The 25,405-nt window shown below is 44.2% G+C and overlaps 1 protein-coding gene across 3 annotated transcripts in view; it reads right to left on the minus strand.

Moving 5' to 3' along the window:
- The window catches only part of RIMS2 (regulating synaptic membrane exocytosis 2), a 1,922,267-nt gene that overhangs the window by 296,878 nt on the left and 1,599,984 nt on the right, over positions 1 to 25,405 (minus strand). Inside the window, exon 29 of one of the 3 annotated variants that reach the window (XM_085605120.1) lies at positions 2,131 to 2,220. The exons of 1 other annotated variant lie outside the window; for it this stretch is intronic. In XM_085605120.1, the coding sequence (XP_085461246.1) occupies positions 2,131 to 2,220 (90 nt within the window). Of the gene's footprint in view, positions 1 to 2,130; positions 2,221 to 25,405 lie in introns of those variants that run through there. One more of the 3 variants, XM_085605117.1, reaches the window with a different exon arrangement.

Here is a 25,405-nt window from a genome sequence, read left to right on the forward strand (position 1 = left end):
TCTTATACCTCTTCCCAAGGACCTTCAGTGTTAAGAAGAGGATTTGGGGCTCATGGAGCGGTCCCGGAACCTTCTCTTCCTCGATCCGGATCGTCGAGGAGTCACGCTCAACAGTGTTAAATGCCGGACTGCATGAAGCTTCAAAGATTGCTCTCGCAAGGCCTTCGGCCACATGACCCGCCAAACCGATCACGACTGCCAGTCGTGGTTGCGTGCGAGACACCACAAGCAGACGGGATGGGGGTCAGTTACCGACATGGCGCAGTGAAAGGTGCCATACGGTTTGAACTCTGTACGTCTAGAAGTCATCATCCAATACACAAGAAAAAAATCTCTCGACAAAATGTTGAAAAAAGTCTGTCAAAAAGAGCCAGAGGGGTTTCTCTTCTTCGGACTAGAACTTAACTGGTGCAGAAAGAAAAGAACTGACGTCTGCATGCCTAGGTGGTACCTATATAGGTGACCGCAACGTCACAATTGATGCCAACGACACCGGCGACGTCATGCGGAGCCGAACAGAGCCACCTGACGACACGCAGGGTTGCTGCTCATGCAAAAGTTTCTGGATCCAGTCTGACACCTGGGAAATTCAAACGTAAGGAATTTGCAGCGAGAAGTCTCATCATATAACATGTTCAATGCTATGAAATTCGAACTGAAAGACAACAACTTGTAAACACATTTGACCACATGTAGCACCCATCTGCTAATTCATAGACAGAATGGTGAAATACAGATAAAATGCCTTGAAGAGCAAACCTAGTCAAGCTCATCATTAAAATGCAGGCAATGTGTTGGTCATGTGCAAATAATTTAAGTCTCATTCATATTGATTTTCTCCGTGCAAAAACAAGCATTTTTGGCAAAGCCTTGATCCAACATACAATGACCATAGCATGTGCATTTGAAATAAAAAAAATAAGTGTTGTGCCTAATTTACACAACTATTCCAGAGGCTGAATGTGTTCTGAAGCATATAATTTAAAATGTACAAATAAGAATTTCTTTTTCATCTAATTCCAAAATGTGTTATGCTTATTTATTATGATCATCACCAAAAAACAGCTGACCACGTGGATCTGCCGGCTATGGTGTGAACATCTATTACAGAACTTTACATTAGGTTTGCCCAGTCTATTTGAAGGTAATTTGAGGGGCTAGGTTTAGAGGTGATTGTCAATGGAAATCATCTGATTTCTGAAGAAAGTACAATTCAAAGGGGCAATCCATAGTGCCTGTTCCACCGCCATTCTATACCTTTGGTTGAGGAGACATGACTGGTCAGTTCTTCTCCTAATTAAACACTTCCTCCACAAATTAAACGATTTTACATTCCTGATGAGCTCTAAAGGCATTCCCCGGGAGCCAAGTGATTCAGGGACAGCACTCATTTCTTAAAGCAGGGTGTGACATGCACAAGTTCTTCATAGTTACTTGAGGCTGCCAATGTATGTGGCTTTTGTGTTCAGCATTTTTTCTAAAGGAATCAGGCGTTGCCATGATGTATAGGGAGTCAAGAAGGGATAGTCTACAGAATGATTGCTCGTAAAGGTGTGAGAAGTGGAGGGAGGGCTACACACCGGTAAATTGTACTAGTTACCCTAGAAGGTACATGGTCCTCCTCTCACAGGGGAACACACGCTGCTGAGCCAACACCCACTGCTGGAAAAGCAGTGTTGATAAAAAAGACAGCCAAAGGGAAGGCCATCTGAGCAATTTGCAATTATGCTAAGCATGAATAACATCGATTGTAGGTGACTGTTTTAGAAAGATTAAGAACATGACTCTTTCTCCTTTAACCATCTCAAAAGATCAAGAAACCAATTAGCAATGTACTGTTTTATGGATTAAGACATCACAGGGGTAATACTGGGTCGCGGAGTGCTGTTTATTTCTATTATCCTCAGTTCTAAACAATACATTAATAGTGCCAGAGAGCTAGATGTCTACTTTTTCTAATAAGGGACTACACACAACACTGAGCTATAAGGCGGCTACAGACTAAAGTTAAACATTTCACGCCAAAGTGAAAAGGAAGGAACACCAAGCACACACACTTAACAAAAGCATGAAATTTGATGTTTTGTTTAAGTCTCATGCTTTCATGTGGTTTTCCAAACCCTAACAAACCTGGCTCAGAATGCTGTTTCTTTCTCGGCAATGGTTTGTCATCAGTTACTGTACCATTCACCTTTCTCTGCTGGTCCTCCCATGTCACTTCTAGTGTAAACCAAAAGAAATCAGAGCTTGTCAGAAACAGGAAATGACTTTCATTGCAAGATAGCTTACAACATTTACGGGGTAACTTCTTCTAAGGACGAGTCACTGGTAGGGTCAAACAAAGCAGACCACTTTGTAAAAACATTGCACTAATATTTGGTAACGGTGACTAAAAACTGAAAGGCAACACAATCCTGCTGCATCTGGTTGAGTGCATCACTCTGTGGCCAGGTGTAGTGTTTTTGGCCTCCTATGTAGGCCTGCAGTCAACTACACATGTGCTCTCCTCTTCTTATGAAATGGAGTCGCCTGCACGGGCAATCACAAGTGGAAGGGGAGGGGTGGAATGATAAGAGACCCCATCAAAATCTGGTTAGGCCCTGTTATCATGATCAGTAATGTGTGTAGAACCACAAGAAATCTCACAAAAGATTCCTTTTCGTGCATCTCCCTCCTGTTTATATTTACAAAACCACGAAAAAAAAGAAATTGGCCTTATTAAATCATTTTTCCTCTTAATTTTCGATTCAATGTTTTAATCATTTGCATTACACAGTACCTTTGGTGACTGCTACTTACACCAAGACAGAGTTGACTCAGGCTGAACCTGGACAGCACAAGGCCAGTGGATACAGGTGCTCAGAATAGAGAGTGAAGGCTTGGTTCATCACAGCAGCCAATTATTATTATATATTTTTTTTTAAACCTATTACCTGTATTCCGCTGCCCAACAATAGCAACTACAGATGCCCAACATGAGTCGAAGAGGGCCAGAGTCGAGCAAGAGTTTCAGGATACACATATGAGATAGATTCACACAATTCATCTAAATGAAAATCTGAAAATATGCTGTGACTGAGGTTCTGAAAGTTAGGTGGATACCCCAGAGTAACAAGGAGACACAAGTTGTTACCATAGTTGAAATTGTGTAACTACCTCAACATGCATTAAGGTGTACTGCGTACATGATACACAATATCTCCACGGCACATTGGAGAGGTTCCTCATTATCCCTCACAGTAGCTTTTATTCACCATTTTATACTGAGTTAGTTCTTCCCTGTTTAAGTGGAATGGCACTACTTTAAATACAACGCGTGTTTCAGAGGCTTTAAGATACTGCAATGTGAGAGGTTATGCTAAGGGGGACAAAACATCTATCAGAAATGTAATTGAAACTCTAGAAATAATAGCTTAATATGGCCTGCTACATCCATAATGTTCCACTTTTACAACCAACCATTTAGGTGCAATAAGGTAATTACGTGCATTTTCTTTCAGTAGACTCCTTATAACAGTGTTCCTCAATGCTATATTATCCTTGATTGAAGTTGACAGTTCTCACCCAACAAACCTTAGATGAATGCTTGACCCTTGCAGGCTGATTTAGAGTTTGGCGGACTGGTACTCCGCCACAAACGTAAGGCTATCCACATGCACTTTTTAAAAGGCGGACGTGATATCCATTACTTTTGTGGTGGGTTTCAGCCCGCCAAACTCAAAGTCAAGCACCACGTTATCAGCCTAGTTACATATGATAACTGCATTTAACATTACACAGTAGAAGACTCCAAACAACCAACCACAATGGTAATCCTCTAATTTGCATATCTGGCACAAAATGATCAGCTAAATTGGCAAAGAATATAAAACGTTACTTTAGTCAAAATAACAACATAATACCCTAGAAATCTCAGCTGATGGGCTGGGTTTCTGACAACCAGAGCTAGAAAGGTGGACATCGGGTGAAGGACGCTCCATGATTAAAAATGAAAAGGCAACACTGGTTAAGGGATAAATGGCATACCTTACCCCTCACTCTAGTGTTGTCTGTGCCCACATAGGTGTTCTTGGTCTCCATTTAACTCTTACAATGACATTTCTCTGCAGCTTAACGAGCCACTCTGTTCTGTAACCTGACTGTAATACTGTCTCCCCTGCCACATTGCCTAAATATTGTAAACTAAGTGCAGACTCCGAAAGAGAAATTTTGAAGTCGGAAATCTATTAATCAAACCTGGTCTTCTACAATTTTCATACATTTCCAACGTTAAAGGGATTTAAAAAAATAAGCATGAAAATGTGAACAAGCCCTTGATTTCAATGTGCGAGCATTATCTCCTACAATTAGGGCATTACTCGAGTTGCAGCGGGAGACGATCTACTGGCTGCTGCCATTGAGCTATTATGGCTGGGACCAATATCCAAGAGGGTCCCCACTGCCCCTCTCATGAACATTCCCAAAGGGGCCACCCAGCAAACAACTATCCATCTTCCAGGTGCAGGGCGAGCATGGGGCCCCTACAAGGCACGAATCCTGCCCTCCAGACAACAGGAGAAGGCAGGGAGCCAACCAAGGCACACTGGGGGTGTGATCGGTAGGGCAGGCTAGGGCCCACCTAAAACAACCTCGTAGAGTAGTCGACAAGGGGACTGAATAACAGTGTCCTGTTCATATGGCATACTTAAACAAGCATTTGCAATCCAATAGGACTCGCATTTACGCGAGACCCATTGCATTGCAAACGCGAGGGCGGGTGGGGGGGGGGATTAGAGAAGGCACCGACAGCGGGAGAGCAGGGGAGAAAGGGGTGAGAGAGCACGGACAGCGGAAGGGGGAAAGCGAGAAGAGATTTACGGTTAAAAAGACACGAGCGGTGAGACCTAAAAAACAACAAAGTAGTCCCTACATGAAAAGATACCGCCCTACAGCGTAAGTTTACTGTAGTTGGTCGATGCTGCTTCCTGCAGAAACAGAAGAAAACAGAAGTGACGGATGGGACCACTAGCCAACAATCTGCGAGATAATAAAAACAATGCCAGATTTCACCAATGGCAAGCGACAAAACAAAGAGAAACTCAATGGGTGGAGTTTCACTAGTAATACTGATTACTTGATGCCTCAGAGAGGCAGCACATGCGCTGCCTGTGCGAGACCTAAAAATAAGTGAGCTTTCTCAGAACAGCACACATTTGACATGCTAAACAAAGGGAAGAAAAAGCTAAGGAGACTTCTATGAATTTACTTTAATTTAAAGTGACAGCTCCACAGCAGCATGTCACCAGCAACCTGTAATGACCGGCTATTTGACATTAACGGTCTAATGAAATGTTAGAAAGTCATTCTGCTTCTTCGTTTGCATCAATATCACACTCATTAAAATGTAGGATGAAAATTATTTTGGCCGACCACGTCTGGTGCCATTTCATTCGTGTGTGCCCTTTCGAGATCTCTGACCTGCTCCTTGATGTCAATAGGCTGTTTTTCTAGGGTGAGACAAGTGCCTTTCAGAGAAACAACAATCATCTTTGTTTTGATTTCAGATATATTCTCAATCTTTCATATGTGGTAGTTTGAGGCTCATAATTATCAATCACCTGTGCTGATCCACTTTGGAATAAGGTCCCAAAACCTAGATGTTTTTACTTCAGTCAGTGAGCACTAGGGTACTCTACTCCAGGAGGTCAAATTATTTTTAAGGCAAAATCAAATTCGATGAAATGGCATTTGTATATGTTGGAAAACTAGATGATATAGATAGTGCCATTTTATACTCCCTTAAAGTCCCATGCTGTCTGCATTTGTTCAATTCTATCACAGAAGGGCAGACCTCACCTACCCTGCTTACAGTGGCACAATGACTTCACCCTTTTGAGCGACTACATGCTGCCTGTGCAGCTCCAACATTCTTCTTCCTCGACCCACAACTTTCACACCTCATTTAACCATTCTGAGGTCAGAAAAGATAATAATCGAAAAATCCCTCTCCTGTTTGGTGACATTTAAGACATCTTGCAACCAGTGCTTAATTTAAAATAGAATGAGTGGTGGTGCCCAAAGCTCTGCTCAGAAGCCCGGGGCCTCTGCTATTAAAATCTGTATGCTGAATTTGTAATCTTAAATCCACCTTGTGCATCTTTAATCCACTTCTAGACACTCCGTGCCCCGCCATCGCTATCTTGCAGGCTTCTGCTTGTTCTCTTTGTGACGGTTTTAGCATCTTTCTGTTCCTCCTTCTTTCCCCTGTGTTTGTTTTTGCCTCTCTTGATCTCCGAAAATGTCTGATGAAGAAAAATAAGTTTTTTAAACATAAGAGGGGGGACGAGGAGCTTTTTGGAAAGGTCCTGTACCAGGGCTCCCAAAGTAAATGCGATAGCAGTATAGGATGGTAACAGTTCCTTATGAAAAAAGGGAATAGAATCAAACAGCCAATTGGGCTGTGGAAAAATGTGAAGTGTCTCCAGGTGGGTTCGAGTGTGCCGAGAAAGAGTGAAGGTACTCCTGTGTAGATCTAGAAGTGCCCTCACACACCCTGACAGGTGTATAGCATCATCATTGGGCTGGTGCTCCTCGTGGGGGTGGCGCTGCAGTCCCTCACGGGCCCGTTTGACGGGGCTCTTTGTCGGAGATCTTTTAGGAGTTTGCCGCACTTGTGCATGGGGGTGTGTAGGTCTAAGTGGTAGTGGTGAGTGAAATCTAAAAAGAGCCCAAGGACACTAGCAATTTATTGAGGATGTCCTTGGGGTCTGGTTTAAAATATATCACGGGGATGGAGAAGCAAAGTCAGTTGCCTGTGTGAGAGGGGAAATAGAACAAATATAATCCCTCTTCTCTCACCCGTGTGGTGAATGGTGTGGGTGTGTCAAGGGGTCGACATGTTTCGCGCTATAAGTAGTCCCTAATGGATCTAGGAGCGCTTCATCAGGACCAAAAGAATAAGGTTAGTCAAAATGGGAATCGGGAAAGAAACACCCTATAAACCCATGAGTCCTAAATATAGGAGATTCTGTCGAGCAGATAAATAAGGAACACGTCGTCTTTGCGTGTCCCTAGATGCGGCCTATAAAGGAGACAAAAAACACATCGCATTTACTTTGGGAGCCCTGGTACAGGACCTTTCCAAAAAGCTCCTCGTCCCCCCTCTTATGTTTAAATAGTATTTGTACGGCTGTCCAGCCGTGGGACGCCCCCCCTCTCTTTTCTCTTTCATTTACACTTAGGTTAATCTTTCAAGTGGTCCAGACTGTTAGACTACTACCTACCCCCTTTTCTACTCCACTACCTCCCTAACCCACCTGGCAAGATGGACCACCCCGGTCTGAGCTTTGACGACGATATGGTAGCCGAGATCCTGAGGGCACCCGCCCTACTGGCAGAAGATGGTAATATACCAAGTGGTAGCGGGAACGACGATTGGAGATCACTCCAGACACTTAGAAAGTTACAGATCAAGACTGCCTTACATGGAACTATCATGACTGAGTACCTGAGAGCTAATATCGCTCCCAATGGGTTATTGATCACTTTAGCACCCAGGATTTTCTTAGAAGATCTTACTTTCCGTCGGGAGTGGTCAAGGATTTCATGGAAATGTACCCGCGATTGGTTGGTACTCATCATTAACACGGCTAAACGGTTATCAGATGACCTTCTGATACCGAACACACTCTCCGAGAACAGACTCAAAACTGGCATCTCCGTCACAGCATTTAAGTCGAGGTTGACAGAAATCAATCAAGAAATGCAAGATCATAAAGAATATCTTACTAAACAAAATATCAATCAACTTCAAAAAGATGTGAGGAAGTTTGATAAAGAAAAAGTCTATCCATATATCAAGGATGATTATGTATTTCCCAACCATGACACTACATCGGAGGATACCAGCAGTAACAACTCGGGAAGATCAGATTCCACTGGCAGCGAATCTAACTATGGTAACAGACAACAGAGATCCAGAGGAGGATACAGATATCAACCTATGCCACGCCCTTATTTCAGGGTTTCCCTACCCATCCTTTTCACACACCGGTCTATCAAGGACCATGGATGGGTCCTCAACAGATGTGGAACGGACTACCAGCACAGAATCCCCTGCCTAATTACCAATCATTCCAGAACCCCCCTTTTCTCAACAGAGGAAGGGGCAGAGGAAGAGGCAGAAGAAGAGGAGGGATCAAGAACGTCCACTGGCAGGATCCAGAACAGATGGTCCTGCGGAGCAAGACAACGAGACCCTAGTGGTCAATCTGTCATCAAGACCTCTTACCACAGGAGAGACCTAACTTTTAGAGAGAGGCCTTGGATTTGTCCCGACACCGAAGGTAGATGACTTCAAATTACACCAAGAATTGCATCAATTCTTCCGGAAGGTACGGCTAAGAGCTTTCTTCCATGATAAACCTGCTAATCCACCGGAAGGCAGTGGTCTCAAGAACAAATCCCGATTCACTCCGACTGCAGCAATGACTCCTAATGAGATCCTGACGTTCGAGCAAGCCATCCTCAAAGATGTGGACAAAATCACAACCAACCGCCCCTTTGACAATCTCTCTAAGGAAGAAAGATCTATGTTAAAAGACCTGGCAGAAGACGATTCCATCATTATTAAACCGGCCGATAAAGGCGGAGCAATTGTCATACAAGACAGAGACATATATGACGAACAATGTCTACGACAATTATCCAATGTAAGATACTACAAACCGACCGAAGAGGATCCTACTTCACGACTTACTACAGCTATACGCTGCCTAACGTATGAAGCCGAAACAGAAGGTTGGATAACGAAGGATGAAGCCATGTTCCTCACGAATGATGACCCTCGTATGCCATATTTTTACTGTTTACCTAAAATCCACAAGGGCATCAAACCTCCCCCTGGACGCCCGATAGTGTCAGGCATCAATTCTCTACTTGAACCTCTGAGTAAATTTTGTGATGTTTTCTTACGGCCTTTGGTCACCAAGACTCCAACTTATCTAAGGGACACCACAGAAGTACTCAATTTGATAGAACATTTTGAGGAACCAGAATCTATCACACTGCTTGTCACCCTAGATGTTGAGGCGCTTTACACCAATATCCCGCAAGATGCCACCTTGATGGTTTTGGAACGTGCCTTACGCCATCTGAACCCCTGGCCTTTTTCAACACCAATTAGTTTCATCTGTGATTGTGCCTCACTTGCATTAAAAGAAAACTTCTTCGCCTTCAAAAATAAGATCTACCACCAAGTGCAGGGCACTTGTATGGGCAGCACATTTGCGCCGAGCCTGGCATGTCTTTACATGGCCAGGTTCGAAGAAGAACATATCCTCACAGACACCAACCCATTTACCGGCAACATCCTATTATGGCGCCGGTATATGTAGTAACTGAGTCCAGACGTTTGAAGGATCTTAGGATGTTTATTGACAGATAGTTCAAGGTAATCCAGATAAATCCATAGCCAGTAGTCAAGACCAGTACAGAGACCTATAGTAGGCCCATGGTAAACCCCACCAGGAGCAGCTTGTCTCTTGCTCAGCCCTTCCCAACTGACACGCTGGCTCCCAACATTCTGTGATACCTCATAAACTGAACATTCCACTGGCTGAGTGGGAGATCACATGCATAAATACAAAGCCAGGATATAACAGTATATAGATGATATCATCATCTTTTGGAAAGGGGATGAGGAGGCCTGTCGTTCCTTCTTTACATGGATTAATACCATCAATCCCTTCCTGAAATTTGTCGGATCACTGTCATCTGATTCCATCCCTTTCCTTGATCTTCTAATATCACTTGAAGAGGGTACTCTAAAAACAACCAACTACAAAAAGCCTACAGATAGGAATAGCTTGCTCCTATTTCAAAGTCACCATCCAAAAGCACTCAGGGATAACTTACCTGTTGGTCAGTTCCTCCGAGTACGGAGAAATTGCAACACCAGAGAAGAATTCGAGAAAGAAGCTGAGACCCTATCTGCTAATTTGATCAGAAGAAATTATCCATCTAACATCATAAGACAGGCACGCAAGAGAGCAAGAAACAACCACAGATGGGCTCTACTTGAAGTTAAAGAGAAGAAGGAAACTGATACACTAACCTGTGTTACATCATTCACCTCCAATTCCAACAAAATTCAAAAAATTATCAAGAAGCATTGGAAGATATTAGAAACAGGTAATGTGTCACCAGGACCGACACCCCTGTTCGCATTCAAAAGGACTGAGAATCTGAGGGATATATTGGTACATACACGTCCAATAAACAAAACCAACCCACAACCAACCCTTTGGATGCTACCCCCCGTGACGGGCCACTACCCATGCGGTACATGCACAGTCTGTCCTCAAACGACTGCGACCAAAGAACTTGATCTTGGACTTTCGAGACCATGGCATCAGAAACGCCACACTAATTGCAACACCAAGAACTGCGTATACTTGATTACGTGCCCCTGTGGTTCCTATTATATAGGAATGACAGCGCGACAAATAAAGATACGCATAGGAGAACATAAAAGCACTATCCGTTGCAAACGCTCAGCAACAAGATTACAGACTCATTTCCTGGAGAAAAATCATCCTTCAGACAGTTTGAGGTGGACCATTATAGAATCCAACCCCCAATGGTCCATAACCACTCTGTTTGAGCGTGAACAACGATGGGTCTTCAGACTTAAAAGTGACAGTGGTGGCCTCAACGAAAATATACCCTGGGTTGATCTGACTAGATAACCACCCAGAGGTAGCATCATATAACATCTGCCCTATTCACTGCACACATGACACAACATGGCTTTATGTTCCCAGCTACAGCAAAATAATAATATATATAACAAAAAATGTTTGCCTCCTGCATAGTGGTCCTATACCATCTTATTAGACCTTCTAACAGTGTACTACACCACTACTGAGTCGATACTCCTACATCTTTGTCAGCAGAGGTTCGCCCACATGTTTCTTATCTACACTCCGATCTCTGAGCCTAAAGACTACCACTCGTTCTCATAAGCATGCACTGGATATGTATCCTCAGCACACTACGGGTCAGTTTACATTGTCTCACCCCTTCTCCTTTGTCCTGTTTAATTTCATTCTCTGGACCATGGTACTTCATGTTCCACTATTTGGCGCAACTCTGATTGTCATCCCGGTATCATTGGGATTCCCGTATTTGGATCCCGTTCCAATATGGCCGCCATACAACCCCTGACGATTACCCCGTCATGACGCTCTACAACGTGTTACGTCTATCCGCTCCCCTGCACCTATCTCGATGGGTTTGTATATAATGGACACTGCCGCCCTAGTTGCCGTCCAGCAGCCGAGGCTACCGGGTAGGTGATCCGGAGCACAGAAGAAGAGTACGAAGTAAGTGCTTTCCACCCCGAGATTATGTCATATCGTATTACAACCGGTACACTTTCCCGTCTTTTAGCCGTTTCTATCCCGATCGGCTTGTGTTTCACAGCCTTGCCGTTTTGTCCCCAGCTGCCTTCTCTGGTTCTCGGCTACGCTGACGAGGTCTATCCTTGAATGAGGGAGGGTAGGAATTGTGGAACTCTTTTACATTTCTGTGTTGTTTTGTTGCACAACCATGCCTACGTTGTAGTCACCTTCCGTAGTCACGTCTCCTTCCATGACACCCTGTTAGGAAGATGCACAGCGCACTATCAATCTCTACCACTTACGGTTAAACATATGGACACCTTTTCCGTATTACGGCCCGTGTGCACATTCGCTGCACCATTGACCTGTGGTGTTTTGTCTTTATTGGGCATTTTTCATCGCCAAGCACAGCACTCGACATAGTCCACGGATTTGAGTATAGCGCATGCCAGTGATATTCCTTTTCCCCCCTTCATCCACATGTATGCATATGTCCAGTTAGGTTCCCCACCGGGGTACTGTGTGACACAATTAGCATGCACAGATTATTTATCCACACTACTTGAGACTGTTATTGACGACCTTGTATTGTGTTCCTGTTTTTTTCTTTTCCCCTTCCCCCCCCCCCCTCTATTGTGTTTTTTGTCTCCTTTATAGGCCGCATCTAGGGACACGCAAAGACGACGTGTTCCTTATTTATCTGCTCGACAGAATCTCCTATATTTAGGACTCATGGGTTTATAGGGTGTTTCTTTCCCGATTCCCATTTTGACTAACCTTATTCTTTTGGTCCTGATGAAGCGCTCCTAGATCCATTAGGGACTACTTATAGCGTGAAACATGTCGACCCCTTGACACACCCACACCATTCACCACACGGGTGAGAGAAGAGGGATTATATTTGTTCTATTTCCCCTCTCACACAGGCAACTGACTTTGCTTCTCCATCCCCGTGATATATTTTAAACCAGACCCCAAGGACATCCTCAATAAATTGCTAGTGTCCTTGGGCTCTTTTTAGATTTCACTCACCACTACCACTTAGACCCACACACCCCCATGCACAAGTGCGGCAAACTCCTAAAAGATCTCCGACAAAGAGCCCCATCAAACGGGCCCGTGAGGGACTGCAGCGCCACCCCAACGAGGAGCACCAGCCCAATGATGATGCTATACACCTGTCAGGGTGTGTGAGGGCACTTCTAAATCTACACAGGAGTACCTTCACTCTTTCTCGGCACACTCGAACCCACCTGGAGACACTTCACATTTTTCCACAGCCCAATTGGCTGTTTGATTCTTTTCCCTTTTTTCATAAGGAACTGTTACCATCCTATACTGCTATCGAAGAAAAATAAGTGCCAGTCCCCAAAAATGAGTGCCAGTGGCTCCCATCAGCAACCACCAGCTCAAATTAAGCACTGCCTGCAACGCTATGGAACTTCTCTTCTCTAATGAATGTAAATATGCTACAAACATTAAAAAACACAAAAGTTAAAGAGCAAAAACCTATTAGAGGCACGCACGTGAGAAAAATGAAAGAGGACAAATCTCAGATCACAACAGCCATAATAAAACATGTGGAAAATTAATATTATTTAGGAAATAACATTTAACATAGGTTTGGTTCCATTAGCTTAGCCAGCATAGGTCATATTATTGAAAGTGCATGTTTAAATGTTGTGCACAAGCATTGTTTTCATTTGCTTTTCAGAAAATCATCAAAATCCAGCTTCAGCTATGGGCAGTCTCTTATGTGTAAAGTAACACTTTTCTCGTGCTTCCTCGGTGAAGGGATGCGTTTTGAAACATTAGAAGTTTATGGGCTAAACCTCAGTTGCTATGATCGTATTGCAGAACAATCAATTACATTTAGTTGCATATCCCATGTTTCTGTCGAAAGAAAATCGTTCGCAAGTACATGTTTTCATTGTCTGAAACATTAGAAACGATATGCTATTTGGGAGGAGTTAGAATCATCCATTTTACATTTATTCTGTTTTTGTACTAGAGAGGGCTAGATGCTGTGTGGTTCTTTTGTAATAGGGCTTGTTATTATTAATTTCATAATGTGCACTGGCTACTTAATTTCTTAAAGTTACATTGTGTTACTGCATTTATTAATGACTTTGGTATCCGATACTAAATAAAAAACAAATCCCCCCCAATTATTCATTCGACATTTAAATAAAACTGCAAACTGAGAAATGGAAGAAGCCTAGTAGTGCATAAGTTTCCTCAGTGGTATTGACATAATTCTTTGTGCACAGGATTCTCCCTTTCCCACCAATTGACCCTCCTTAAAGTTATTTGAGTTGAGCATTACCAAACAAGATTTCAGAGAGATGAAAGGCAATGAAAGGCCAGCTTCACTATGGGGACACAATGACATTTTTTCCAAGTAGTGAGTGAAATATTGGTGACTACTGCGACCTTAATGCGCTACATGATTTTAGAAAAAGGGTGTACTTAGGGCCAATCTCACAGAGGCAGAAATTTGTGAAAATTGCATTAGTACGCGGCTGTATATTCCTGTTCATTAGCTCTGGGATCGTTCTAACTAGATGTGAGGTCCCAAGTGAGGTCTACAACAAGTCGCGATGCTATACTTCATACAGCGCATGAGGGCCATATTGTTTCATGTCTAAGGATAGCTAACGAAGTTTAATGTTATTTAGATTTTGGATCCTGACAATAATGTTTCTTCGTTTGAAGTATCTTTGGAGGAATTTTTAAGTTTGTTAAAAACGTAGGGAATGTTGTGATCTTAGTTGTTGACCTAAACATTCATTTTAAAAGAATCCTCTGTGAATTTCTGCATACTGGCAGTGGTTTCCAATGCCAGTGATTGGTCAGTACCCAAGCTTCAGTAACCACTGGCCATGATTTGTCACCAATGAACACTGGCATGGTCTTCAGAAATGCTTTGCACACAGTACCCGGTCAACAGTTCCTTGACAAAGAAGTAATTGATGACATTATACGTGATGTCATTTTGGAATCCATGAACAGTGCACTGAGTGACTTCATTGGCCAGCTAGCTATAATTAGAAGGTTATAGTTGGGAATCCCTAAAACAATACAAGAACTGCAACACCATAACCAATATAAATCTCAGCTAGGCAGGGACATCCTTCCATCCTTCCGAAGTCAGTAAATTGAGCATCAATAAGTTGGACTATTGTAAAAAGTATTACTTGCAGGGCTTAGGAATGGCAGAAGTGCAGAATTGAGAGCTAGATATAAAAAATAGTTAATATTTGTGTTGTCATTGTAAAGTCATGTGTGAAGGCATACTCTGAACATGGGGGTGCATTATGGTTTCATAGTTTACGATAACTAGAGATGTGTAGTGGATTTTAGGTTTCAGATCGTAAACAACAAAGCTCCTTCAGCTACAATTTTAGAAGGTTATTATAAAAGATTGAATCATAATCTTGTTAGTAGCTGACCTTGGTACACATCTATACCTTCCCCTATAGAAATTTTTTTGACTGAATATTTGGACTTTGTATCAACTTACTTTATCAATTCCCCAAAATTAGAGGGTCTAACTGCCGTCAGCACCTCCTGTTTTGCAACTGTGATTTTAGTGACTGGAAACAGGTTGTGGCCTTTGGTCATGCCCTGTGCCCAGCATCCCAGACCACTGTAACCAAGGGCTAGAGTGTGGTCTTTGGCACTGGCTGCACAGTGTCCATCACTGGAAGGCATGCTCAACAGGATGTGGCTGAGGCTTTGAAGCCACACCCTCAGTTCTAATTGGGCATGGCTTGTGGCTCAGTACTCACGGCCCCATCTCCACTGGGCAGTGTGTGTGCAGCTGTGGCCCACAGGCACTTGGCAAAGCATGGGCATTTGGCCATATTCAGTGCCCAGTATCTCAGCCCCTTTACCCATGAACATGCCTTGTGGCTGTGTGCAGGACGAAATGGGCACTGTGCTGGGAGTTGCTTTCAGATATGCCATCTGCCCCAGTGTTTTCTAAGCCAAGGCAGTGGGAAATTAAGCTAGGGATTATTGGCTCGCATGGGCCTACAGCCAAGGGCTGCAAAGTACTTGCTCCCTGGAAAAGGCAGTTGTAGTGTCCGAGGGAGACACCCAGTGCCTAAGGAGCGACTATGAGGGGACATGGATGACAGCAAAACACACAAGATGATGGATGGAATGTTGCACATTGGCAAAACATTCACCCCCAGTCACAGATCTGGGTTTAATCCATTGTTATTTTGCTCACCACGCCACCCCAGTTCAGACATGGCCATATGCAAATCAGTCTTGACCCTGTGCCTCATGGGAACAGTCCAGCCCAATCTGCCAAGCCATGTCTTCCCTGGACCGGAATCAAGCATCCTAGGACCGGTTTTGGGGTTTCACCCCTCTTCAGCCAGGATCGCTTGACTCCAGTGGCGTAGTGAGCACGGGACCCACGTCTGGGCATACCCTTCCCACATAGGGCGAACAGCAAAACACACAAGATGATGGACGGATGTACTGGGGTGAATGTATGACATTGTTCTACATTCTGTCCATCAATAGTTCTTTTGACATGGATGACAGCCAGATGTGGAGCCTGGGCTACAGAGAACAGAAGAGGTCTGGTGCAGATCAAGTGAGTAGCAGGGCCGGACACCCTTAATCTATTAGGGATTAAGAGTGCTGTCTAATACTAGTAAACAGTTGATTCAGAGAGCGAGAGGCTAAATGCAAATATATGTAGCCACTGTGAAACTTACTGTTATGCTTTCTGAATGAGAACTACTTAGCAGTAGAAGGGCCTATGCACTGATATAGTGTTGTTGGGTTTTACTTTGGTCAGGGTAGGTTTTTCAGAGCAGAGGTCTGACTGTATTTTCTTTAGGACTGCACTCAACTGGGACACCTATGCATTTTCTGTATGAGAGTCTGACTAAAGTGCTTTCATACAGGAAAGAGTTTGGTGCACGTTGATGTTCAAGCTCTCTGTGACATACATTTGTGTCAGCTGAACAGCCTCCGTGTACATAACACTTTGTTTAAAAACATTCACAGGGCCTACTGCTATCTGGTTATCAGAGGGCCCAGGGCCACCCTCAGAGGAGGATACGTGAACCAGCAGAATGTCCCCTGAGTGGCAATGGGTGTGGTAGAATGCATGTGGGTGGTCATTACCAGAGTTCTGTGTTTAAAGAAAGGTCAACAGAATCCAGCCCTGCACTGACATGAGATGGTGGTGCAAGCTTGATAGAAAGCATCATTGAAAATGAACAATACTCGTATGTGTGAATTACACATCTAAATTGAGGCTGCACCTCTTTATTTTATGGATGAAGTTTTCTGATTTATCTGTGGGATTGAATGGGCATTTCCTCATCAGTAAGCCCTGCAAAGCTAACACAGTAATGTAGATTCGTATGTCAATGCATCGCTATACAGACACTGGCGTAGTGCTGGATGCACAAATCTATCAGTTGAAACATCTGTCACAGTTGGCAGGAATAGTGCTTATGCATAAACTCAATAAAATGTGAACTTATTTACAAGTACAAAATGCAGAATATATTTTATAGAAGTGTGATATTTGTAGAAAACATAGGAGCTGTGCATAGTTCAAGGTAACAAAATAAACCGAATGACACACCAAATAATGGTGTGAACAGTAAGGAATGAGTTACTTACCTGAAGTCCCAGTTCACCAGTTATGGTATCTTTCACATATTCACATGCTTAAATCGTACCCACCCTCACGCTGGGAATCCTTGGTGATCTTAAATAGGAGTAGACATTGTTCGCTTAGAAGCACATCCACCTCTTTCGAAGCAACCTAAACTTTTTCAACCACTCGTGAAACGGGAGCTGAAAGAGGAAGATTCATGTGGCGAGCCCACCTATATACCTCTGACGACCGCCCTCGGGCAGGAAGTGACGTCATCCCCTGGGGTCAATGGTGAGGCGTAATCTCGCGCTGGCCGTGGCTCCCTTACCTGCCACTGGCTAAATACTACACTTTGTCAGTGAGGACACACTAAGGGGCTGAGTGTCTCCCTGCGGGTGACTTGGCCATCCACCGACCGAGGGAGTGGGTGTCCAAAACAGAGAGGTTGACGGCTGGTTAAATCAAATGTTCTTAAAATAGCATAAACCTCAAAGAACTAAACGCCCACATATGCAAAAAGTTGGCTTCTTTGATTCCCCCCAGAGCCCAGAGACTATATTCTTCTGTCTAGCATCACTTGACTAGTCTTTCTGCTAACTAAGGTGAATTGCTACTAGCCTCACCAAGCTTCACAAGTTTTATTTGTGGTGTGTGTGATTTCATATGAAAGATTTATAGAATACTTAACGGCACTTAGTCTTTGTCTAAATATTCACGATGTTCGACAAATGGGTGAGCGATCTGCACACAATCACACAATATGGCCATGCACGTAAGGCTGATGTAAAACCCTTGTTTCTCAGCCAACGGCCAACAACCTCGCCGTTGGACCGCATCTCGTCCCATACCACAAACACTGGTCATTTTCTAAAACCCTTAAAGAAAATAAATCCCTGTAGAAAGTGTCTGTATAAACGTATGGAGTATCAAGCGCAGTGCCTAGCGTGTGCACGACAACCTTCTAGACTCAGCAATTATAATCGGATAGAATATGTACCAAATAGAGAAAAAAATAGTCATTTGAAACGATTTAATAAAAAAAAACTGATCCCACATACCCTCTCCTCCCTACAAATCCCTGCTGTACGTTAGGAAAATAGGCGTGCTGCTCCCTCTTCTGGTAGCATGAAAGAATCACCAGCCAGGGCGCTCATAATAGCCGCAGGGAGCACACTCTGCATGACAAAGGGGCTTATTTACAAGCCCCTTGCGTCGCCAGTGCGTCACTTTTAATATGGGAAGAAGTGACTTACCGGCGACGCATGGCATGGGGGAGTGTCTTGGCGGTACAATAACATAACCAAATTAAATAGGCGTTTAGAGTAAACTGGAGCACTTTCAAAAATAACACGAAGGATTGTGTCTTCACTGATGCCTCCACGAGACCGATTTACAAAGATCGATTGAAAATTCGGAGCATGCATCTGCGGAGGTTTCTGCCTACATAGTGTACATTTCCGTGCGCCTTTGAACTGCCTTCGCCTTAGACACACACTGCACTGAATGCCCTGCAGAAAAGGGAATCAGCAGGACATGTAAATTGTGTTCTGCGGCCGTTTGTAAAGTGTACTGCTACGACTCGGATGCTAGGCACTAAACAAACAAGCATTGGCATAGCCAAAAGGTCTCGTCTTTCGACCTTATACATGTTTAGCCATGTATCACATTATCCTGGGTGCTGTACCGCCAGGAAGAGCTATAGCAAAGCTGTACTGGTCATTGCTATATTTGGGTGTTAAACTGGTGCTAATGAGGTGAGGTGCAACCAATATCCATTCAGTGTTAACAAGTTTAACAAGCATTTGCAATGCAATAGGTCTCGCATTTACGCGAGTTTAAGCTATTGCCATTGTAAATGACAATGCCTTTTATGTATGTTTAAAAACCAAAACTTAAAAAAGGCATTGTCATTTACAATGCCAATAGCTCAAACTCGTGTAAATGCGAGACCTATTGCATTGCAAATGCTTGTTCTCGTTAGCCGCTATGGATGCTGCACAAACGCGAAAACACCCCTGTGGCGGAGTTACGGGGGCGATCCAGAGGCTGTAAGGTACAGAAGGGTACCCTCTGCACGAGCACAGTAAGGGTGCTAAAGCCAAATATCCCCTGGGAGGTCCTCGTGTTGGACCCTGGAGGAGCGACGGCGCCCCGGTAGTCCTACGGGCAGTTGTGGACCTGAGCAACCGGGGGTTGCCTCAACGCTCCGCCCCTCTTAGGGGGGGACGTGAGTAAGGGAGTGTACTGGTGCTCCACCGGTGGGAAGGGCTATCCCCTCCCCCAAATCTAACAAACACCGGTTGGCTAGGGCCACGGTGAATTTTGGCTCATCAGGTGGGCAGGCGGCGAGGGGCTGCCTGCCCTGGGATCGCCCATAAGATAACCCACCATGTTGGCATATTTGTTATGCAACTAAACCTGCAGCAATTTTCTCCACTAAGAATGTATCTTGTCTGATTACTTCTCTACGATATTGCTGTGGGAGGGATGGGGAGTGTTGCCGATATTGGCACTATGCAGGGCTGCCCCGGGCCCACGCAGGAGGCCCTCCTAAGAGGGCGGCCCCACCTTAGTGCCACAGGATGGCACACTACGAGTTAGCCTCCCAGTGTTTGGGACCCTCGTGGGTCCCCCATGCCCACGTCACTTCCGGGCAGGTGGGGTGGGGGGGGAGAGGCACATATACCTCTCCCGCACACTTGTCACCCTCTTTCCCCGCTGCCCTGACGCCGTTTCCCTCCTTACCGCTTATCCGGCATTCAGGCAGGTGGTGGGGGGTGAGTTTGTCTAACTTATTATTTTGTGTTGCAGGCGGAGTTACAGGGCAATCCAGATTCTGTAAGGTACAGAAGGGTACCCTCTGCACGAGCACAGTAAGGGTGCTAAAGCCAAATATCCCCAGGGAGGTCCTCGTGTTGGACCCTGGAGGAGCAACGGCGCCCCATTAGTCCTACGGGCGGTTGTGGACCTGAGCAACCGGGGGTTGCCTCAACGCTCCGCCCCTCTTAGGGGGGGCGTGAGTAAGGGAGTGGACTGGTGGTCCACCGGTGGGAGGGGCTATCCCCCCCCCCAAATCTCACAAACACCGGTTGGCTAGGGCCACGGTGAATTTTGGCTCATCAGGTGGGCAGGCGGCGAGGGGCTGCCTGCCCTGGGATCGCCCATAAGATAACCCACCATGTTGGCATATTTGTTATGCAAATAAACCTGCAGCAATTTGCTCCACTAAGAATGTGTCTTGTCTGATTACTTCTCTACGATATTGCTGTGGGAGGGATGGGGATTGTTGCCGATATTGGCACTATGTGTCTTTACTGATGCCTCCACGAGACCGATTTACAAAGATCGATTGAAAACTCGGCGCATGCATCTGCGGAGGTTTCTGCCTTTGAGGGGATTCACGAAACCCCCAGAAGGAAACCTACACATAGTGTTCATTTCCGTGCGCCTTTGAACTGCCTTCGCCTTAGACACACACTGCACTGAATGCCCTGCAGAATAGGCAATCAGCAGGACATGTAAATTGTGTTCTGCGGCCGTTTGTAAAGTGTACTGCTACGACTCGGATGCTAGGCACTGAACAAACAAGTATTGGCATAGCCAAAAGGTCTCGCGTTTCGACCTTATACATGTTTAGCCATGCATCACATTATCCTGGGTGCTGTACCGCCAGGAAGAGCTATAGCAAAGCTGTACTGGTCATTGCTATATTTGGGTGTTAAACTGGTGCTAATGAGGTGCAACCAATATCCATCCAGTGTTAACAAGTTTAACAAGCATTTGCAATGCAATAGGTCTCGCATTTACGCGAGTTTAAGCTATTGCCATTGTAAATGACAATGCCTTTTATGTATGTTTTAAAAACCAAAACTTAAAAAGGCATTGTCATTTACAATGCCAATAGCTCAAACTCGTGTAAATGCGAGACCTATTGCATTGCAAATGCTTGTTCCCGTTAGCCGCTATGTATGTTGCATAAACGCGAAAACACCCCTCCCTCTACATGTTCTGTATTGTTATGTTTCCATATTGTGAACGTATTTTTACACTTCTCAGACATGCTATTTGTTTGTTCTGTTGAGTGTTTTGGGTACCCGAAGAAACGCTCAATATTCGACCGATTTGTGGTTTTCATTTGAAGGAGGTATTTCATACTAATCTAATACCACGATTAAAACACTCATGGCCATTTTCCAGCACATAAAACATGCACTTATTACCACGTAAGGCTGTCTCAGGTGTTCACACACATGTGCCGTTCGTATCCGTTACTGTTCGGAAATAACTATATAAACACGCTGTGAACGTATTTCTTTAAAGATGCAGAGAAAAGCAAGATTTAGGAAACCCGGGTATAAATCTGGCATTTTTCTATCTTATATCAATTTTATAGCCGCCAGTATGAAGCAGAGACATCTTCAAGGTGCTTAGGCGCGAACCTGCAATTTACGCCCTAGTGCCTTACCCAAGTAGGCGCTATATCATGGCACTTATAGCCGCCCTGCCTGAGTTCAATCGAGAATAGGCGCCTCTAGTAGCACAAAGGGCTTGGGGTGACGGCAAACGGTGCCGGTACACAACAGACAGCTCTTTATTATGGGACTGAATGTTCTGGTGTCATGGCGCTATATCACGAGGCCGAAGGCCACCCCGAGCTGCTATTCTTGGACCATAAGACCCTTTCCCAGTGTCTATTGCTTATTTCACGTCTACTGCGGGTTCTGCACTTCCCACTGTGGTTTTTATGTTTTTTAAACTACGGACCTTCATGGGACTGAAATATCCAGCCATTCAGTATGTAATTGGTTCGTAGCAAGCATCTGCGTATTTTGGCCCAATGACGTCATGTCGTGTTTCTGCTGACGTGATAATAACACTGGAAAGGGCATTATTGAACCATCACAATACATGCATTGTACAGAGATCTTGAGTCACTGACCAGTATTTAACAACAATAGTGTTAACACTGAATATTTAAACGCTGCGAGACTCTGTGGTATATGGTGGCGCTTTATAACTGGGCAGTCCAAAATAATATTATTTTACTATTCAAAATAAAAAATAATTAGAAAGGTGCTGCATTTATTTATATAAAATATTATTTGAATGAAAGCATCTTGCATTTCTTTTATATAAATAACACAGGTTATTTTTCAAGGCAATACAGGGCTTAGGTCATAAAACTAAATGCACAGCTCTAAAACTTGTCCATGAATTTCATTTTCCAGTTCTTTTTTGGTTGCATCACTTTAGTCATGAAAACCTGCATTTCTGTTTAATCATTAGGACAAATGCACACTTAAAAAAATTTTTTTTTTACTGTGCCAATGAAGAGCACGTGCAGCATCTCATACTTTTCCAGTAATATATTGTCAAGACACAGTGAAAAAAAGATAATTCTAGTAAATATTATAGCCTTCAAGCAAGCGTTTTCTTATTTTTCGCATCCAGTTGGACTGTAATGTTTGTTTGTGCTGAGTGCACTTTGCTGCATGGACAAAAAAAGTGCTGTTTTGCGAGAGGAGAGGGAGAGAGAGAGAGAAAGCGAGAGCCCGGGAGTGATGTGTGCGTGCACGCGCAGTCTGCTCTTTTTGGAAGCACTGCACTCGTGCTTGTGGCACGCCGCTGCGCGCTCCCTCAAGCTGGATGCCGCCACAAGCACGAGTGAGTGCTTTCAAAAAGAGCAGAACGATGGCTAAAGGTCCGCCTATGCAGCGCATGCGCGTTGCGTACGCGAGACCTAAAAAGGACGAAATAATGAATACTATTAAAAGATGTGCCAAATCATGCTGTATAATTTGACTTTTCTTGCCACATAATTTACTCAACCCTGCCGCATAATTTGGGCCTCTCCTGCCGCATAATTCCAGTGGCCTTGCTCATACACGACTGCCAACCTGCTATTGACAGACTTGTCACCCCAAAAATGTACATGGTGTGAGCCTTTATCAGACACGAGGGGTGAGGTGCGTGTGTTATTTAGAGCCCCCCTCTGACACCTATCCCAGCTGGGTCACAACATTAAAGGGTATTCTGCTAGCAGGAAGTTTCTCTGCTTCTTCCTGGACCAGATTAAGTGCTCCTCTTGACCAGAGTCTCACGAGCCCTTGATATACCTTTACTGCTTCTCCCCCAAGTGCGCCCGCATCACAGTTTGAAGATCACCACTTGCTTGTTGTGGGTGAGTCTTATTGCTTGGCTTTCTGGCACATCAATAGAAAGATGCTGCCCTTATGGCATTGTAAAATGAGCTCCAAAAATGCCAAAACTTTGATATATTTGAAAGATGATACATTTTAGAGTATTAATCCAGTTGTAGATTGGGTTCAACGATATTTGTATTCTTTTTTGATCTGCTGCATATGAACGCTCGCCATGGCAAATAACTAATAAAATGTCAATTGCACAAATGAAAAAAATATTTATGAACATTTGCATTAATTTGCCTTTTACTTAATTGAACGTGAAAACAGATAGAGTCAGGATTTAGAGAGCTACGAAAACGCATTAACCAATAAAAGTTTTCTAAAAAGACTCAGTGATAAAATTCCAAGGAGCAGAAGCAGAACTGAAGGCACATCCGCCTTTGTTTACTTATATCGCGGGGGCAGCCAGGGGGGTAAATGCCAAATACCTTTGAGTAGGAACTTCTCTCACCATCAAGTCAGTCTCTAAGTCTGGGGCGTAGGTTCTATTGGTGCAGCAGGTGCAAATGCACCAGGGCCCACTAACCCCTGAATACTGCAGGGCGAGCAGTGCACTTTTCAGTGACACTGAATGGGTTTTCGAGGACATCCTGACTCTTGAAAGCTGTGGGCATTCAAAGACAGTCTAAAAACATCTGAAAGAAGGAGCGTGGGGTCAGTGCAGTGAGCAGAGATAGAACCCCAACAAATGGGAGGATTAGAGGAAAGCCTGAAAGATGTCTCTGTCGACAGAGCTCTCATGTTTCTCAGTTCGAGGAGAGCTCTCATGTTTCTCAGTTCGATGCATGAGTAATGCAGCCAGGTTTCACGTTGCATTCTGGGATTTGTAGTCCTATTGATTTTATTATAAAAGTGTAACTACAAGTCCCAGGATGCAAATGAAAACAATTTACTAGATTTCCTACTCATGAAGGGGCAAGTGAACTTTACAGGTCAGCACGAAATGGCGTAATTAAATGGAAAAAAAACAGGATTTTTAATAAGCTTTTTTCTCCCTCTAAGCACCCCGCCCCAACTAAACTTTGGCCAGGCAGTATCCTTTCACACCTGAACCAGAGTGTGTGAGTGTTTAAGGGCCCTGATCTAGCAGCCAGGACCCAATCACTTTACCATGAACACAGCCAGGGTAGACTCAAAAGTTAGGATGCACTGGCTCGCGTGGCGTCTTAGCCACTTTGGGTAGGCGGGCCTAATCTATACATTCCGTGCAACTCCCAGTTTACGAATCCAAGGGAGTGCGCAGAGGGTTGGACTCTGCGAGACAAAGCACTGTGGGACAGGTGACGGCCATCTTGAAAGGACCACTGCACCATTGTAATGTACCGCTCTGAGACCAAGAGCCAGGCAAGCGTAGCAGCATGGTCAATGGTAAATTGCTTAAAATGGATTCTTTGCTCACACAGTATCGCAGAAGTGTACAGATTAGAAATATGAGAAAACATTCTCAAATTACGTTATGTATTTTGCTTAATTGCTTTGTTATACTATAATAACCTATACCTCACCAAAAAGTCACAAAGGTGCTTTGTAGTCTGCATAAATGTGCTGTGTTTTCCTTTGAGGTTAAACAATTACAACATACAAGCATGCTCCAAGAGTGACTGACTGGTTACTCTATAGATTGCACCTCCAATCCTTGTATCTCTTGGAAGCTCTTCCTGGCTCAACTCGTTTCTCCTCCCACCCCTACAGTCGCCCCAAAACATGCCAGCATGACCCCCCCTAAAAAAGTGCTATGACACGGTCAACCAGGCCGCACCATAGCACTTTTCTAACTGTTTCTTATTTTATTGTATGGCTGGTCTTCTAACCAGAAGGAGCATTCTTTCAGGTTTTGAGCTCACAAGATTTGGTATTTCTTCACGAAGTGAACAAAGGGCAGAAGTAGCCCAGGAGGAGCACTGCAAAACTGAATTATCTTTCTGAATAAATCTCCCCGCCAGCCCACTGCGATCCAGATTGTGTTTTCCAAACAGGATGTGGTGGTTAAAGCGCTGCAGGGCCCATGCCAGTAATAGGGTTCCGTTGCTGAGCACCCGTATTGAGCAGCGGGGGGTACCAGCACTTTCTGCTCTACTTATCCCGGGCGGTGCTTCGTATCCATTGATAGGTAGGTTTAGAATAACACTTAATTTCAAAAGGTGACACAAAATACTCTCCCAACTCACTGCCTTCATTTTACG

The sequence above is a fragment of the Triturus cristatus genome, chromosome 5_1 (genome assembly GCF_964204655.1).
Source record: "Triturus cristatus chromosome 5_1, aTriCri1.1, whole genome shotgun sequence".
NCBI classification, from domain to species: domain Eukaryota; kingdom Metazoa; phylum Chordata; class Amphibia; order Caudata; family Salamandridae; genus Triturus; species Triturus cristatus.